The sequence below is a fragment of the Myxocyprinus asiaticus genome, chromosome 3 (assembly GCF_019703515.2).
Source record: "Myxocyprinus asiaticus isolate MX2 ecotype Aquarium Trade chromosome 3, UBuf_Myxa_2, whole genome shotgun sequence".
NCBI lineage: Eukaryota > Metazoa > Chordata > Actinopteri > Cypriniformes > Catostomidae > Myxocyprinus > Myxocyprinus asiaticus.
In genome coordinates this window covers 52,449,858-52,467,567 of record NC_059346.1, presented here as the reverse complement: position 1 = coordinate 52,467,567, position 17,710 = coordinate 52,449,858, and the positions used below count along the sequence as shown (strand labels likewise).

The following is a 17,710-nucleotide window of genomic DNA, read 5'->3' as shown; positions in this document are numbered from 1 at the left end:
AGCGGATGCCTTGATTATCTGACATAATTTAAAAACAAAACTCCATCATAAATCCATCATATTAAAGGTCAGTTATGTCCAAGTGTTGGGCCCGTCCTATTCTGGATGAGCCCATGCAAACTTTTGGAAGACAGAAGTAGCAGTTCTTTAGTTTACGGCCACACACACATACCCCTTTCCACCATGCTGCTCATATTAGGGCTGAGAAGCGATCACAGTATCGGCCAGCTTCTCTAAAAACTTTGAGAACCAAACAATGATCTAACTGACAACATGAATCCATAACCAGCCCACAAATGCACACAGCACATTGTGGTCTTTACTTACGATGAGGCTAGAGCTGTTGTGCAAGTCAAATGCAGATAAAAGTAATATATCCATGTTTTTAATCACAATACATAAAGAATAAAGAAAATTTACAGTGGCAAGAAAAGTATGTGAACCCTTTGGAATTACTTGCGTTTATGAATGAACGAACGTTACATTTATATAGCGCTTTTCTGACATTACACTCAAAGTGCTTTACACAGTGAACAGAAGACTCTGCTTAACAACCACCAGTGTGCAGAATCCACCTGGATGATGCGACGGCAGCCATAGTGCACCAGTACACTCACCACACACCTGCTATTGGTGGAGAGGATACAGTAGAGTGATACAGCCAATTAATGGATGGGGATTATTGGGAGGCCATGATAGAAAAGGGCCAATGGGGGAATTTGGCCAGGAAATCTGGGTTACACCCCTACTCTATTTATGTATAAAATTGTCTTAAAATCTGGTTTGGTCTTCATCTAAGTTACAATAGAAAAAACAAACAAACAAAAAAAAAAAAACACCACAATCTGTTTAAACTAATAACACAAATTATTGTATATTTCTTGTTCATATTGAATACACCATTCACAGTTTAGGTTGGAAAAGTATGAGAACCCCTAGGTTGATGATGTCAACAAAAGCAAATTAGAGTTTGCAAACCTGGCATCCAATTAATTAAACAAAATTGGAGGTGTGGGTTAGAGCTACTTTGACTTATTAAAAGCACTCAAACATTTTGAGTTTGCTATTCACAAGAAGCATCTGCTGATGTGGACCATGCCTCGCAAAAAAGAGATCTCGGAAGACCTAAAATCAAGAATTGTTGCTTTACATAAAGCTGGAATGGGTTACAAAGTTATCTCGAAGAGCTTAGATATTCATCTGTCCACAGTTAGACAAACTGTCTATAAATGGAGACGATTTAGTCCTGTGGCTATTATCCCTAGAAGTGGCCGACCAGCCAAGATGACTCAAAGTAAAAAAAACACAGCAGAATGCTTAATGAGGTAAAAACAAAAGAACCCTAGAGTGACAGCTAAAGATTTGAAGGAACATATTTCAAATCTGCAATAAAATCTGACAACGACTGTATTGTAAATATTACTACTTTAGCTGAAGTCACAATAAAAAAATTGTTTTTCAGACTGGTTCTGGTTCTAGAGGAACTCAACTATAATGCAATTTTGATGGAAAGTTTGGACTTCCATTCCTACAGCCGCCATAATGATCGTTTCTCTCATTCATTCCCAGTCATTTTTCTACAAGTAGTCCATACTCTCCTTTTATACTGTCTCTGGCAAGAAGCAGATGTATGAGCTGAATTAAACTAGCACCACCAGCAGCAGAGCAGACAGTGTTTGCAGCATGGACACCTCTGGAAACGGTGTTCCGTCAGTGCTACATTGGCCCAGGCAGAGGGAGGTTGATCTGTGATTGGCTGCTTTATAAAGGAAGACTTGGTCTCCATCTGTACTTTCTGGGTGTACGTTCGCTGGTTTTCCACCTCAGCTTTAACGCCCAGAAACGCGGCCAGGTCCAAGTCCAGTCCAGTGGCGCCCCCGCGAGGTAGGGGAGTGTTTTGCCTGCATTGTGGGCAGGGGATCCACATCTATGGGGGAGATACATAATAATCAGAAATGTCTACACAGCAGAGGTGTAATACATTGTATCAACGCATTAGAGAAAATTATGAGAGAATTTTAATTTTTGGGTGCACTATCCCTTTAAGAAACATTTGTATGTTATAATGTCAGTACTTTCTTCAAAGTTTCCTTTTCTTGTTTAATTTATACAATAAAATAAAATACAGAATGAATGAAGAGGATCATTTTAAAGGTGAAGTTAGTTAACTAAAGTAGTTAACTAAAAATAATGATGATACTAACTTAACTACATTTTTCAGTAGCGTGACAATAGCTCAACTATTTTCAGAATAGTGTAGCTTTTATAGTAAAAAGCTACATTTGTCACATTGTGTTGCGAATGCAGCAATGGAGTCGAGGGAATAATTAAACATGCTCATTTAAACTGTCCTCTCACTAATACATAGTGCTGGGAAAACCAACGCTGCGTCCAAATATCCATACTTCCCTTCCGTACTTCCCTACTATATAGTATGGCAAAAACAGTATGCGAATGGAGTAGTATGTCCGAATTCATAAAACAGTAAGCGAGAAATACCCAGATGAACTACTATTTCCGATGAGATTCTGACGTGTGCATCCACTGGATATTTTATTATCCCATAATGCCCCGCGAGCTGAGGAGACGTCACCTTCAAAAATCTGGATTTTCTTTTAAAAACCAGAGAACTGCGATCCATTTCAGCTGATATATATACCCCAAAGGTTGTTACTTGTGCTGAAATGATGCTTTTGGTTGTTGTTATTACATTGTAGCCTACGTATATTCAGGTCACGGGACAATACCCTCATTCCCGAATGTAGTATGTCCAGAATCTGTTCATACAACTCACATACATACCTAAAGAATGTACTGTTTTACTGGCCGACAAGTTTGTCCTTCATTAAATACAGTACATACTCTGACAGTACATGATTTCGGACGCAGCTCAAATCATTTAAAGGGGTCATGACCTACTCTTTTTTTATAATTTTATTATCTTCCCTGAGGTCCACTTATAATGTTAGTATAGTGTTTTTGCACAAAACAGTCATAGTTTAGTCATATATAATAATTTTCCACCCTGTCTCTGACCCTCTGTCTGAAACACTCGGTTTTAAGATGTCTGGCCCTTTAAGACTTCAATGTAAATGCTCAATGTTGTGATTGGCTAACATCATGCAGCCCTTCCAACGCAGCCATATGTGAAACGCCATCTGAAGAAAATGAATAAACTCCACAAGACCACAACATTTATAAAACTACATTTCAGGATTAACCCACATCCAGCACATTTCATCTGAATATTTGAAACTGTTTAATCAAGCAGCACCATAAACTATCAAACAGTCATGACATATGAAATATTCATTTTCAATTAAATTGTTTACTTACGGATTTCCAGTAAAAAGAGTGTTTTAACCCCATCCTTCAATAACAGTTTCTGTGACTGGTTCACAAGCAATCACGCTCATAATATGAGCCGAAAACATGCAGTCCTCGCTGAGATGTTCTGAATACACGAACGTAAACAGTCCATTGAGACATTGGGCTGCCTCCACCTGCTTCAACAGGCCAAAGCAGAGATGCTGTTCTTCACATCTCACATCTTCCATGTTTGTTTACACCAGGCACGAGCTGTGGACTGTGAGACTGGGCAAGCATCAAAGATTTTTAATACACATTATTAAATGCTGTGCCCAAAACACATTATACGGGTGACAGTAATGTCGCGGAAATGTTATAGACATAAATTCTTGCGTTAGAACCCACCAGACAATGTAAACAATTATGTCACAGTAATATTGCTCATATCACACAAAGTAAAGATTGTCATACATTGAGCCGAGCATGTTTATGTCCATTAAATCATACAATGAACCATAGTGCCAGAGGAGCTTTTTTTGAAATACGAAAAAAAAGAGAAAGATAGCCAGTTACTAGTTCCAACATCATAGGCCTCACACGTCACTCTTCCCACAGTTCAGAAACACTGGAATGGACAGCAGCAATGAACTAATCTGACCACCAAAGACAACAATCTTAACCTGAATGCACAAGGCAAATGTAACGTAGACACTGCAGTCTACATCCCTTAATATGTTTTTTAAACAGACACTGCGCCCTAACGTTAGAACTATAAAACAGACATAACACCAGAAGGAAATGATTTCCAGATCACCACTTCATAGCCTCAGACTAACCAGAAACAATGACCTAGTATTAATAACACAGATTTTTAATAAATATATTGTTTTACCTTTACTTGAACACAAAATCCATGCGTCTCTCCTTGCGAATGAACATCTCAGTCAGTTTGTTTTAAAAGTTGACCGCTTGTTGAAGTTTCTATAGCCTCTCTTTCTCGATTTTTCATTGAAATTAATTTAGCCAAATCCACGTAGGTCTTCGATGCTTACACTGCAAATAGTGCTTAATAATGCATTAATTATGTGAACTTGAACATGTTGACACAAAACTCAAATCTGACTGAAGGAAGGAGCTTCTGATTGGCTTACTAATTTTGGTAGGCATGCTTACCTTGGCCATTTGTAGTAGTGGGCGTGACTTTAAATGAACATAAGTTGAAAGAAAGGGCGGTACACAATGCTTTGAATCAGAGAAAGCATAACATAAATAGCTTATTCCTGAGGGTGGTGCCAAGGCGAATAAACGAATAACTGTCTGTGCTGCTTAACTGAGATGAAAGAATTTGAACAAAAACAGTAGCTGATATTTAAATATTTCATAGTGTAGTTTTTCTTTTCACCCTTCTGCTAGGTAAGCACTGCTAACCTTGCTTATATGGACGGCATGTCCCTGTTTTACACACAGGACTGCGTGTTTCTCCCAATCAGTGGCAGCAGCAGAATGACACGCGTCTTTGAAAGTTGTGTTTGTACCGTTCTTTTTTAAATTTCTTTTTTTATCCCCTTTTCTCCCAATTTGGAATGCCCACTACTTAGTAAGTCCTTGTGGTGGCACAGTTACTCACCTCAATCCGGGTGGCGGAGGACAAGTCTCAGTTGCCTCCGCTTCTGAGACCGTCAATCTGTGCATCTTATCACGTGGCTCGTCGTGCATGACACCGCGGAGACTCACTGCACGTGGAGGCTCATGCTACTCTCCGTGATCCATGCACAACTTACCACACGCCCCACTGAGAGCGAGAACCCCTAATCACGACCACAAGGAGTTTACCCCATGTGACTCTACCCTCCCTAGCAACCGGGCCAATTTGGTTGGCTGGAGTCACTCAGCATGCCCAAGATGCGAACTTGCGACTCCTGGGGTGGTAGTCAGCGTCAATACTCGCTGAGCTACCCAGGCCCCCTTGTTTGTACCATTCTTAAAACGTGGCGCACATTGCCAAAAACGCAATGGGAGTTAAAACTTGACACCGCGCCTTTTAAAAGCGGCGTGAAATGTATGATAACAGTAAAAGCTGTTCGTCTAGTGCATGTATATGTAGAAAAACATTCAAATCCAGACAGGCACATGAAGATGTCCTGTTTAAGTCCACTTTGGAAGAATTTCCTATGACAGGCCCATCTCTCTCCTCTTCACCTGTGTGACTGACTGAGAACCTGTGAGCGGGGCCAAGGGTGCAATGACGGACAAATATGCGTTGCATATGCAGATGCATTTGGTCCTTGTGACGTCACAAGTTCCACGAATTCCAAATGAGACGTTTTTGCAGCTTGGTTTAAATAAATACTCTTTTTCTATTAAGAAGGAAGTTTTCAGTTCTGAAACTTACAGTATGTTTTTATCAGGGTTGGGAGGGATACTTTTAAAATGCATTCCACTACAGCTTACAGAATACATGCTGTAAAATGTAATTTGTAACGTATTCCGTTAGATTACTCAATGTCAGTAACGTATTCTGAATACTTTGGATTACTTATTCAGCACTGGAGGTTTTTATCACTTGTTTTAACTATAAACAAGTTAATAACAAGTGAAAAAAACATCTGCCAGTAGTAAGACAAAATACACTTATATATATATATATATATATATATATATATATATATATATATATATATACAGGTGCATCTCAATAAATTAGAATGTCGTGGAAAAGTTCATTTATTTCAGTAATTCAACTCAAATTGTGAAACTCGTGTATTAAATAAATTCAATACACAGACTGAAGTAGTTTAAGTCTTTGGCTCTTTTAATTGTGATGATTTTGGCTCACATTTAACAAAAACCCACCAATTCACTATCTCAACAAATTAGAATATGGTGACATGCCAATCAGCTAATCAACTCAAAACACCTGCAAAGGTTTCCTGAGCCTTCAAAATGGTCTCTCAGTTTGGTTCACTAGGCTTCACAATCATGGGGAAGACTGCTGATCTGACAGTTGTCCAGAAGACAATCATTGACACCCTTCACAAGGAGGGTAAGCCACAAACATTCATTGCCAAAGAAGCTGGCTGTTCACAGAGTGCTGTATCCAAGCATGTTAACAGAAAGTTGAGTGGAAGGAAAAAGTGTGGAAGAAAAAGATGCACAACCAACCGAGAGAACCGCAGCCTTATGAGGATTGTCAAGCAAAATCGATTCAAGAATTTGGGTGAACTTCACAAGGAATGGACTGAGGCTGGGGTCAAGGCATCAAGAGCCACCACACACAGACGTGTCAAGGAATTTGGCTACAGTTGTCGTAGTCTTCTTGTTAAGCCACTCCTGAACCACAGACAACGTCAGAGGCGTCTTACCTGGGCTAAGGAGAAGAAGAACTGGACTGTTGCCCAGTGTTCCAAAGTCCTCTTTTCAGATGAGAGCAAGTTTTGTATTTCATTTGGAAACCAAGGTCCTAGAGTCTGGAGGAAGGGTGGAGAAGCTCATAGCCCAAGTTGCTTGAAGTCCAGTGTTAAGTTTCCACAGTCTGTGATGATTTGGGGTGCAATGTCATCTGCTGGTGTTGGTCCATTGTGTTTTTTGAAAACCAAAGTCACTGCACCCGTTTACCAAGAAATTTTGGAGCACTTCATGCTTACTTCTGCTGACCAGCTTTTTAAAGATGCTGATTTCATTTTCCAGCAGGATTTGGCACCTGCCCACACTGCCAAAAGCACCAAAAGTTGGTTAAATGACCATGGTGTTGGTGTGCTTGACTGGCCAGCAAACTCACCAGACCTGAACCCCATAGAGAATCTATGGAGTATTGTCAAGAGGAAAATGAGAAACAAGAGACCAAAAAATGCAGATGAGCTGAAGGCCACTGTCAAAGAAACTTGAGCTTCCATACCACCTCAGCAGTGCCACAAACTGATCACCTCCATGCCACGCCGAATTGAGGCAGTAATTAAAGCAAAAGGAGCCCCTACCAAGTATTGAGTACATATACAGTAAATGAACATACTTTCCAGAAGGCCAACAATTCACTAAAAATGTTTTTTTTATTGGTCTTATGATGTATTCTAATTTTTTGAGATAGTGAATTGGTGGGTTTTTGTTAAATGTGAGCCAAAATCATCACAATTAAAAGAACCAAAGACTTAAACTACTTCAGTCTGTGTGCACTGAATTTATTTAATACACGAGTTTCACAATTTGAGTTGAATTACTGAAATAAATGAACTTTTCCACGACATTCTAATTTATTGAGATGCACCTGTATATTCTGAAAAAAGCCTAAATATCTATAAGTAAATTTATCTTGTTTTAACCATTTTTTAAAGATTTTTTTTTTTACAGGAAAACAATTCAAACATTCTCATCAAAAATCTGATTTTTAGCAGTATATCTTTGTCCTAATATAAATCCTCTTACTAGAGAAAAAAAATGTATGATGCAACATGGATTTAAAAAAAACTGGCTGGTAACAGGTTCATGTAAATGGCTAGAAATAGCATTTTAGCTTAGCATAAAGCTAAATATTCACTTGACAAATTACAATAGGTTAAATATTTCTGCTTCTCCAAACTTATGCTGCCTTCAGGTGCTATCGGAATTATCCTACTTCCCACTTCTGAAGTGGTAATGACGAGTATGTCGTGTTCAAGTGCTTTGTTGTCGGAAAGAATAGGAAACATGGACGACACCAGGTTCATTCATGAGGAACTTTTATTTTGACACCATAATAGATATCACTCTTAGCTTGCTGATGATAATATTTTGGTCAAATACAAGCTATTTTCAAATGTACAACATGTATAGAATGTTTGCTGATATACATAAACTAATATGACCAAAACGGCAAGCGCTAACAATTAGCTGTATTTCAAAAATGAACAAAACCTGTCATTCACTTCAGAAACTGTACTCTCCTCCGCCATGTTGAAAGTTATCTTGGAAACTCAGGTATCAAAATTATCTCAAAGTTTCCCAGTCGTAATTACGACTTGAGGGGTCATTCATGTGCAACTTCCGAGTGGAAAACTCATATTTACGATAATTCCGATAGCACGTGAAGGCAGCATTACTTCAAACCCCCACAGTGTACACAACCACATCTTATTCCTCAATGACATCATATTTACCTTTTCACTCATGACATTGCGAGAGCGCCCTCTGTCTGCATGTATGAATGTGACACTTAATAAGAAATGTCTTTCACCACTGTTCAAACGCTCCTCAGAATGCATCACATATACGGATAAATGTTTTCCAACTGAACAGTAAATCATTTAGCTAAGTTTTCAATGGTAGCAAACTTAAGTGCTTCTCTTTCGCCATGTGGCCCCGTTTTTTGGGGGGCCAAATTATTTACTTATTTATTTTTTTAAAAAAAATTCTTCCCTTTTCTCCCCAATTTGGAATGCCCAATTCCCAATGCGCTCTAAGTCCTCATGGTGGTGTAGTGACTTGCCTCACTCTGGGTGGCGGAGGACAAACTGGCTACGTGTCTGAGACCGTCAATCTGTGCATCTTATCACGTGGCTTGTTGAGCGTGTTACCGCGGAGACATGGTGCGTGTGGAGGCTTCACACTACTCACCACGCTACTCACCACACTACTCACCACACGCCCCACCGAGAGTGAGAACCACATTATAGCGACCACGAGGAGGTTACCCCGTGTGACTTTACCCTCCCTAGCAACCGGGCTAATTTGGTTGCTTAGGAGACCTGGCTGGAGTCACTCAGCACGCCCTGGATTCGAACTTGCGACTCCAGGGGTGGTAGTCAGCGTCAATACTCGCTGAGCTACCCAGGCTCCCGATTTACTTATTTATTTATTTGTAGCAAGTTGTTGCACATGATGACGTCACAGTGGTGCCATTTTTTTGTTTACAAAAAGTTGTAGAAGTACACCAAAAATCGTGCAAAGGCCTTTATGCACTTTTAAGATATGAGCAATCAAACATAGAGTCCCCGTTTTTTTTGGGGGGGGGGGGGCCACCCTGTACATTTGTTCAATTAAATGTTGCCACCCTATTTATTTAACCCTTCAGGAAATTAACCATGTTTTTACTTTAGTAATATTGTAGTAACTGTGATGGTAGTAACCATGGTTAATTTGTGGTTACTATGGTTTCTGTTGTTAATTCATGTCTAATATTCATAAAGGAATGCCTTTACAACATATATTACATGTATAACTTCTGAGTGCAGAATTAAATAATATGATCCGATTTCTGATGGAAATCTGAGTGGTGTTCGCCCTTGCAAAAGATGCCGCCATGATGCAAGGGTGTTGCAGGTGGTTGCTAGGGTGTTACCATGTAGCTGCGACAGTAGCTGAGTCCCAAATGACGCAATATACACTGTGCACTTACAATATACACTATGCACTCAGCCATGTACTGTATGAATTTTCAAAGTGTAGTATCATCCCAAATGGAACACTTAACATAACATTTTTACTAGATGGAAGCATTCGCCATTTAACTGCTGACGGAAGTGACGTTTTGCATGTGTTGCAGCTAGCTTTAGCACGTTGGCCTACCTCAGTTCAACTCTTGTATCTCAAACAACGTACATATTCACACAGTGTGGGGTGATGGTAAAGCATTCAACTCACATTTGTAAGGTGCTCTCTTCACTGAAGTTTCACTAGTTACTATATTCTCCATTGTTTACAATTGTTTTGTCAGACTAGCAATGCAGCCCGGTAATTTAATTATAATTATAATTAATTATAATTATAATTATAATTATCTTTATTTATCACACATTATACATTTGCACATATACAGTGAAATTCTTCTTTTTCACATATCCCAGCTAGGCTGGGGTCAGAGTGCAGGGTGCAGGTAACTCCACCCCTTCCGCTATGTACGCTGAGTGCATGAAGTGTCAAAAATGTAACTCTCTGTTTTGACGGTTGAAGAAGTGCATCATCCGTGCACTCATCGTGCACTCTTTTTGATATTCTGTTCCCTATTTGCCTGAAGTCCCTCCTTGAATGTATGGTGAACTTTTTCTACCCATGGCCTGCACACAGTCTGTGAACTAACTGCTTTACTCAAAGGTCTGGCTATGCAAAACTATGGATTGCCTTATCAAGCGCCACTAATAACTGTTTCCAAACAGGTTTCCCAAACACTCCTACTGCCCTGTGTGCCCCGCCCCATCTACCATTGGTTCAGACAAACAGGTAGTCATGCCCCCAACTCACAGCACTGGTTGAGCCACAAGTTGACATGTCGAGTCGCTCAAACAAACTGAGTGTTTAGATTCTTTGGGGAAAATCAACTTCAGGGATTACTTAGGTGTCCACATTAATCCGGAAACTGTGTTTTAGTTTTCGAAAATGCTCTCCGACCATACTGCCATTCTCAAGTGTTTTCCAAACATTGCTTTTCCACACTTTAACCCATGAAAACTCTTAAATCCCCTTACTGCCGAGGGGGTCTGGGTAGCTCAGTGGTAAAATACGCTGGCTACCACCCCTGGAGTTCATTAGTTCGAATCCCAGGGCATGCTGAGTGACTTCAGCCAGGCTTCCTAAGCAACCAAATTGGCCCAGTTGCTATGGAGGGTAGAGTCACATGGGGTAACTTCCTCGTGGTCGCTATAATGTGGTTCATTCTCGGTGGGGCGCGTGGTGAGTTGAGCGTGGATGCCGCGGTGGATGGTGTGAAGCCTCCACACGTGCTATGTCTCTGTGGCAACGCACTCAAAAAGCCACGTGATAAGATGCGCAGGTTGGCGGTCTCAGATGTGGAGGCGACTGGGATTCGTCCTCCGCCACCCAGATTGAGGCGAATCACTACGTGACCACGAGGACTTAAAGGCACATTGGGAATTGGACATTCCAAATTAGGGAGAAAAGGGGAAAAATCCAAAATAAATAAATAAATCCCCTTACTGCCATGCAAAAAGTCACCGTTCCATGTATGGTTGTCTTTGTGTTCCACTGCAGGACAGAAATTCCAAAAAACTTTCTGTCGCATTTGAAGGAATGCAATGTGAAGGTTGTACAAAGTAACATTTATCTTTACCAACGCTATCAAAGTGAATAACAGGCACAAAAATGCCACTTCAACATGGGCCGCCATCTTGATTATTTTTAGTTGAACTGATCACATGACTACAAAAGCATCACATGACAACAAATACGTTTTCCCTGTCCACACTACAATGCAAAGAAGGCATTTTCAAATGTATACACTTGGTAGAGTATTTCAAAACGTCTGGACATGGCCTTATAGTTGTCACACTAAAATGGGAAATATTTTGAAATATTTTTAAACACTTTACCTTTAAATTTAGCTTTAGTTGCCAATGGTGCTTAATGGGAATAGAATGCTGCACCACAACAATACAAAACTATACAAAAATAGCTGTGGAAAATTTTGTTAGAAGAATTTTAGCGGAAGGCTCTCCAAACCTAAAGTGATCATTCTATTTATTATAAAAATAAACTTTCCTGGCTAATTACCGCTTTGGTAATGTTCCGAAAACCAAAAACTGGTGTTCACAGAACGTTCTGGGAAACAAATATTGTAAGTTGTGTGTGTGTGTGTGTTTGTGTGTGTTATTTAAAAACTGAAAAATGTGAAATCGACTCAATTTCACCATTCCTTGATACAAGTCATTCCATTCGACAGTAGCCATGTTATCAGTGATATCTGACTGCATTTTGTTAGGGACAGATTATAATCTGTTTACCAAAGTAATATTATGCAAACACCAAGCTAAGCAATCTTCTACGTATTCACACTTGGAAATAAATAGGTCAAACAAATATTTATGGTAGTGTGAACTGCACCTGCTCATTGATGAGTGTGTCGAGACGCCTCAGACAGGCCTGGCAAAATGTGTGTCCACAGTACAGTTTCCGAGGGAGTCTCTCTCCCAGATTATACGCACTGTAGCAGATGATACAATCGAGTTTACGGCTGTCCCTGGAGTTCTGTGCTCCAGTCTCCACATCCCCCTCCACAGGAACGTCAGACACAGGAACAACCACATCTGAGATCCTAAAGACATGATTTGAACTCTCTGTATTTGTCTTAGATGATTAGTGCTGTGTTTGTAATGATTAAGATTATTTATTCTCACAGTAAACATGATTGGCATGAAAGCTTTAGGTACATTGGCCCCAAAGCTAATTTGATAATGCTAAATATCAAAAGTGGCACAGCAATTCATAATAAGATATTAGTTGAGTTTTAAATGATAAAACAATAGATATACTGTTCAGTATGTCGACACTTTCTGGTTGTCAAATGTTAGTGGAACGTGTCTATAGTTAATGATGTGGTTACTCTGCTAGAACACCTGTGTGAACTTGAAGAAAACTGACTTCAGACATCCACTAAAAATGACAGTTTTTAAGGAATTGCAAAAAAAGTTAGATCTAGAGAAAAGGTCTAGCGTCATTTGATTACAGATGCCACTTGGTTTGATATTTTGTTATGTAATGCAGTTAGATTCATACATTTTTAAGTATGTCTTAAAATACTTCAGGGCCAGTGTACTGCATATTTTATTTGTATTTTTCCCCCCACAAAATATGGCTCAGCCAGTAACACGTAAGGTCAGTTGGTAAAGAGTGTGTAAGCTGAACCGGTTGTATCTGTTTACCATCAGGAGCCGTGCAGAAATTTAATTCATATGGAACATTTTTATTAACTAACTGCAGGTTCAAACAAGTGCAAACAAATACAAAACATAGCCATGAACATAAAATGTGCCCAATCGCCTAATGAGAAATAGGCTATTTGATAGAAAAGGTTTTATTTGCATGATTTTCCAAAGTGATTTCATTGTTTGGACTGAGGGCATAATGGAATGTAATTTAATGATTTCATAAATTCAGTATGATCTATAGAATAAATAAAATTTACAGAAGAACTTATACTCTTAAGAAATCATCTTAAGAGTTTTGCCACTTCTTCTCTGAGACCATTTTAATCAAGCAAACACATGTTATCATAATATGTCTTAATATTTTAATATTATATAAATCATTTCCTGTAACTTAAAAAAAAAAAAAAAAAAAGTGGATCTTTTCCATGAAGAACATGTACCTGTCTTCTTCCTCCCTGGATCTATTCTGTAGACCACCTGTCTCTTGAAGTTCTGATGTCCCACTCACAGTTTCATCCATGTTTAATGTCCGAAAAGTCCAACTTCTGTTAACATTTCATAACCAATTCTGTCTTGGTTTCTCCATGGTTCACCTCCTTGTCAGATGGTTTAACACCTGAGTGCACTCTCTCTCTCTCTCTCTCTCTCTCTCTCTCTCTCTCTCGTTCTCTGAAGTTGTCCTCACAGTTCCCAGCAGCTTTTGTTGCCGTTTGCTCTCTCCCAACCAACCACAACTGCTTCTCTGAAATGGAGGGCAAACAATGGTGTGCTTTCCCAGAACGTTTAATATTTAAGTACCGCCTGTCGCTGTGAACCTATGCTTTACACACACACACACACACACACATTACTGCACGTTCACCCTCCTGAGAAAAAAATAAAACTAGGTGATTGGGGCCATTGCATCTTGTTGATAGAGCTGCAGTCTAGTCTAGTTGTCTCAGTCAGAAACAAAGTGCTTAAAACAATAGTTCACGAAAAAGAAATTTCTGTCATCATTTACTGACATTAACATTGTTCCAAATCCATATGACTTTCTTTCTTGTGTGGAACACAAAAGAAGATGTTAGGCTGAATGTTAGACTCAGTCACCATTCACTTTCATTGCATTTTTTCCCATACAATGAAAGTGAATAGAGACTGAAGCTATCCCTATCATTCTGCTTAAACAAATATTCCGTGTTCAATACAAGTGAAGCTCAATCGACAGCATGTGTGGCATAATGTTGATTACCACAAAATATAATTTCTACTCATCCCTCCTTTTCTTAAAAAAAAAAGCAAAAATCGGGGGCCTGGGTAGCTCAGTGGTAAAGACGCTGGCTATCACCCCTGGAGTTCACTTGTTCAAATCCCAGGGTGTACTGAGTGACTCCAGCCAGGTCTCCTAAGCAACCAAATTGGCCCAGTTGCTAGGGAGGGTAGAGTCACATGGGGTAACCTCCTCGTGGTCGCAATAATGTGGATCGTTCTCGGTGGGGCGCGTGGTGAGTTGTGTGGTTGCCGTGGTGGATGGTGTGAAGCCTCCACACGCGCTATGTCTCCATGGCAACACACTCAACAAGCCACGTGATAAGATGCGCAGGTTGACGGTCTCAGACGCAGAGGCAACTGGGATTCGTCGTCCACCACCCAGACTGAGGCGAATCACTACGCACCCCACCGAGCACTTAAAAGCATATTGGGAACTGGGCATTCCAAAATTGGGAGAAAAAGGTAAAAAATCCACACACAAAAAAAAAAAAGCAAAAATCAAAGTTACACTTACAATGGAAGTGATTGGGGACAATTTTTTGTTGGGTATTTAAAGGCAGAAATGTGAAGCTTATAATTTTATAAAAGCACTTACATTAATTCTTCTGTTAAAACTTGTGTATTCTTTGAGCTGTAAAGTTTAAATTGTCATTTTTACTGTCATTTTAGGGTTTGAAGTTTGTTGACATTACATCGTCATGGCGACGAAATTGTACAATTGGCTATAACTTTACACAGAAAAGGTTTATAAGTGATTTTATCACATTAAATTCATGTTATCATGCATATTGTTTACATCTTGTGGCTATACTTTTGAAACAGTGAGTATGTTTAAAGATTGGCCTCATTTAGAGACCTGCATGGGCCATAAAATGAAACCCGAACCCGACCCGTACCCGAGACCGTTTGGCCCAAATGATACCGTCAGATTTTAAGCCCAAACCCGACCCGAACCCGAAATCACTCAAATGTTTTTATAATTTATTTTCCTAGAAAGTACTGTTGCAATAGGCTGTATTATATGTAAGCATATAGGCAACATTCGTAACAGTACTGAAACAGTAAACACAACAACAACAAATAAAACAGAGCGCAGGTGTCTTGACAAGTTTTTTTGAAAATGTGAAGTTCTTTTTGACTTATACGGTGTTTAAAATGTGCCGGTCCTGCGCTAAACGCTGAACAAACAGCAAGACGCGGTGCAACAGTTAAAGACATTCGTCCAGCATGTGTTTACATAGGAAAACAATGGGGCAACAGAACAGGACGCATGTCTGTGAGTGAGAGTGCATGCACGAAACAAGTTCAGTAGGCCTGTTTATTTTTCATTAATAACAAACCCAACCGAACCCGAAGTCCTACTTGAAAAACTGACCCGAACACGGCTCGAAAAACCCGTTGGGTTCTCGGGTTCCGTCGGGCCCTGTTCGGGTAGCAGACCTCTAGCCCCATTGACTTCCATTGTAAGTGCCTCACTGTAACCCAGATTTTTTTTGTGGTAATCAATATTATGCCACAAATGCTGTCGATTGAACTTAACTTGTATTGAAACAGGAATATTCTTTTAACATCTAACTATTCCTTTAACTATCCCTTTAATATATTTTCATGTAGCTCAACTGTTAGAGCATGTCTCTAGCAACGCTAGTAAGGACTGTAAGTCACTTTGGATAAAAGCAGCATCTGCATAACTGGATAAATGTAAATTACTTCTATCTTGCATATATGAGACTGAAGAAAAAAGCTCATTCACAGTCTGACAGCTAAGAAACGTGCCACATAGAGTGGTCTGTGAGTATTTTGTTTACATTTTGTGCAAAAAGACTGAAAAAATGAAAAAATGGAGCAAAGTTTGTGTAGGAATGAGAGAAGGCGGGCCTATCGCTTTACAGTCACCAAAACAGACTCCTGAAATTCAAGCCTAGTCACCCACAGACAGTCTATCATCAACGGATCCCTGCAGCCCCCCACACTACAGCTATGGTATGCTCCTATTGGCAGATAACTATTATTTTTGGCTAGAGGAAAGCAATGTCATGTGTGATGGCTGAATTAGTATCAAGATTCACATTACAAAAACTTCTTTGTACTAGCACCTATTAAAAATGGAAATGTATATATATATATATATATATATATATATATATATATATATATATATATATATATATATATATATATATATATTTCCTAGAGCAAATAGTTTTCCTAAATAAAATAGTTTTTTTTTTACAATTTTAGAACAGTTCTGTATCCAATGGTGGACAGTAATGAAGTATTTTTACTTCAAGTATCTGTACTTAATTTGGTAAGTGTTAATGTTTACTCCACTACATTCCAAAGCATAATATCCTACTATTTTACTTTTTACATGTTGTTCCTTGTTATTTTGATGTTAGAAAAAAAATAATAGCCATTTGTCAGCTCATTCTTTTGAGCTGATTATTTTTAATGCACTTGTTGAGTCAAATGGACTAAATGATTTGTTTGTGATTCGGACCGATCCGGTCACAGCGGCTCTTGAGTAAACGAATCACTGACTCAATAAAAATGGTCGGCACGGGTCGTAAGTTAGCAACTCTCTGAACTGGTTTTGCATGTTGCTGTCTAGTAATTAGCTAAGAACTGAGAGCAATATGATCCTCAGAGCTCGAGTTTATTGAATATTTGGCCAATTGAGTGAGAAGTTACCATAATAGCTGAATGCAGACTATATGTACAGGAAACATGTTTACAACTTGTTCGGATGGCAACCCATAAAGTTTGCGTCTTTGTGCGGCATGTTTGAACAGCCTATATGTGATTGAGATTTGAAAGCAGGCGTAGGGGAAGATTTTCAGTGAATAATTACTTAAATTGAATCTGTTCTTCACACAAGCTGTCGTATGTCTTCAGAAGACTTGGAATTTATTACATAAGTGCACCTTTTCAGATTGCAAAAAATAAAATTAATAAATGTTTTCAGAGTCTGCTGTTTCCTGTCTTAGAGTGACATGCTCCATGCACTTTGCACCACCAGATGGTAGCACAGAGTACATTTTCTTGCAGTAGTTACAAACTAGAGGATTGCAATTCACAAAATATGTATAAGAATTTTCATGTCTGCTTTGCTATCCTAATATTGAAGCTATATATATTGAGCTATATTGCATATTGATATAACAGTGGCACTCTGTTTTGTTTCCAGGATGGGTCAGAAACAGGTGAGAACAGCAGTTTTGGTTTCTGCAGCATGTTTTCCCCTCTCTAAATTTCACGTTGGCCGTGTAGAAAAATAATTCCTAGTTCCCAGTGTGCTTCTGCAAGCAAAATGAGGGCAATCAGACCTATCAAGCCTGTATTTAGTGTGTGTGCTTGTATCTGCATAATTTGTGTGTTTGTCCACACATGGGAACTCTCCTTGAAGCACACCAATAGATCTCAACTTTCCCATGCACTCTTGATCTTTATCTCACATGTGAAGTTTTGTGTTGCAGTAGGCAGTGATGACACATGCAAATCCCACGACATTGCAAACA

At 39.2% G+C, this 17,710-nt stretch overlaps 1 protein-coding gene across 1 annotated transcript; it reads right to left on the bottom strand.

Annotated features, from left to right (window-relative positions):
* Positions 1-119: 119 nt before the first annotated feature.
* On the bottom strand, positions 120-13,610 carry rnf224 (ring finger protein 224). The gene is made up of 3 exons (XM_051674183.1): positions 13,379-13,610; positions 12,115-12,325; positions 120-1,927 (listed from the first exon to the last, which is right to left on the bottom strand). The coding sequence occupies exons 1-3, from the start codon at positions 13,456-13,458 to the stop codon at positions 1,646-1,648; spliced, it is 573 nt and encodes a 190-aa protein (XP_051530143.1). The 5' UTR covers positions 13,459-13,610; the 3' UTR covers positions 120-1,645.
* Positions 13,611-17,710: the final 4,100 nt, after the last annotated feature.

Coding starts and splice junctions, on each gene's coding strand:
- rnf224 (XM_051674183.1), bottom strand. CDS start 13,458: ATGGATGAAACTGTGAGTGGGACATCAGAACTTCAAGAGACAGGTGGT. Junction 12,326..13,378: donor TCCAGGGAGGAAGAAGACAG/GTACATGTTCTT, acceptor TCATGTCTTTAG/GATCTCAGATGTGGTTGTTC. Junction 1,928..12,114: donor ACACACTCATCAATGAGCAG/GTGCAGTTCACA, acceptor TCTCCCCCATAG/ATGTGGATCCCCTGCCCACA.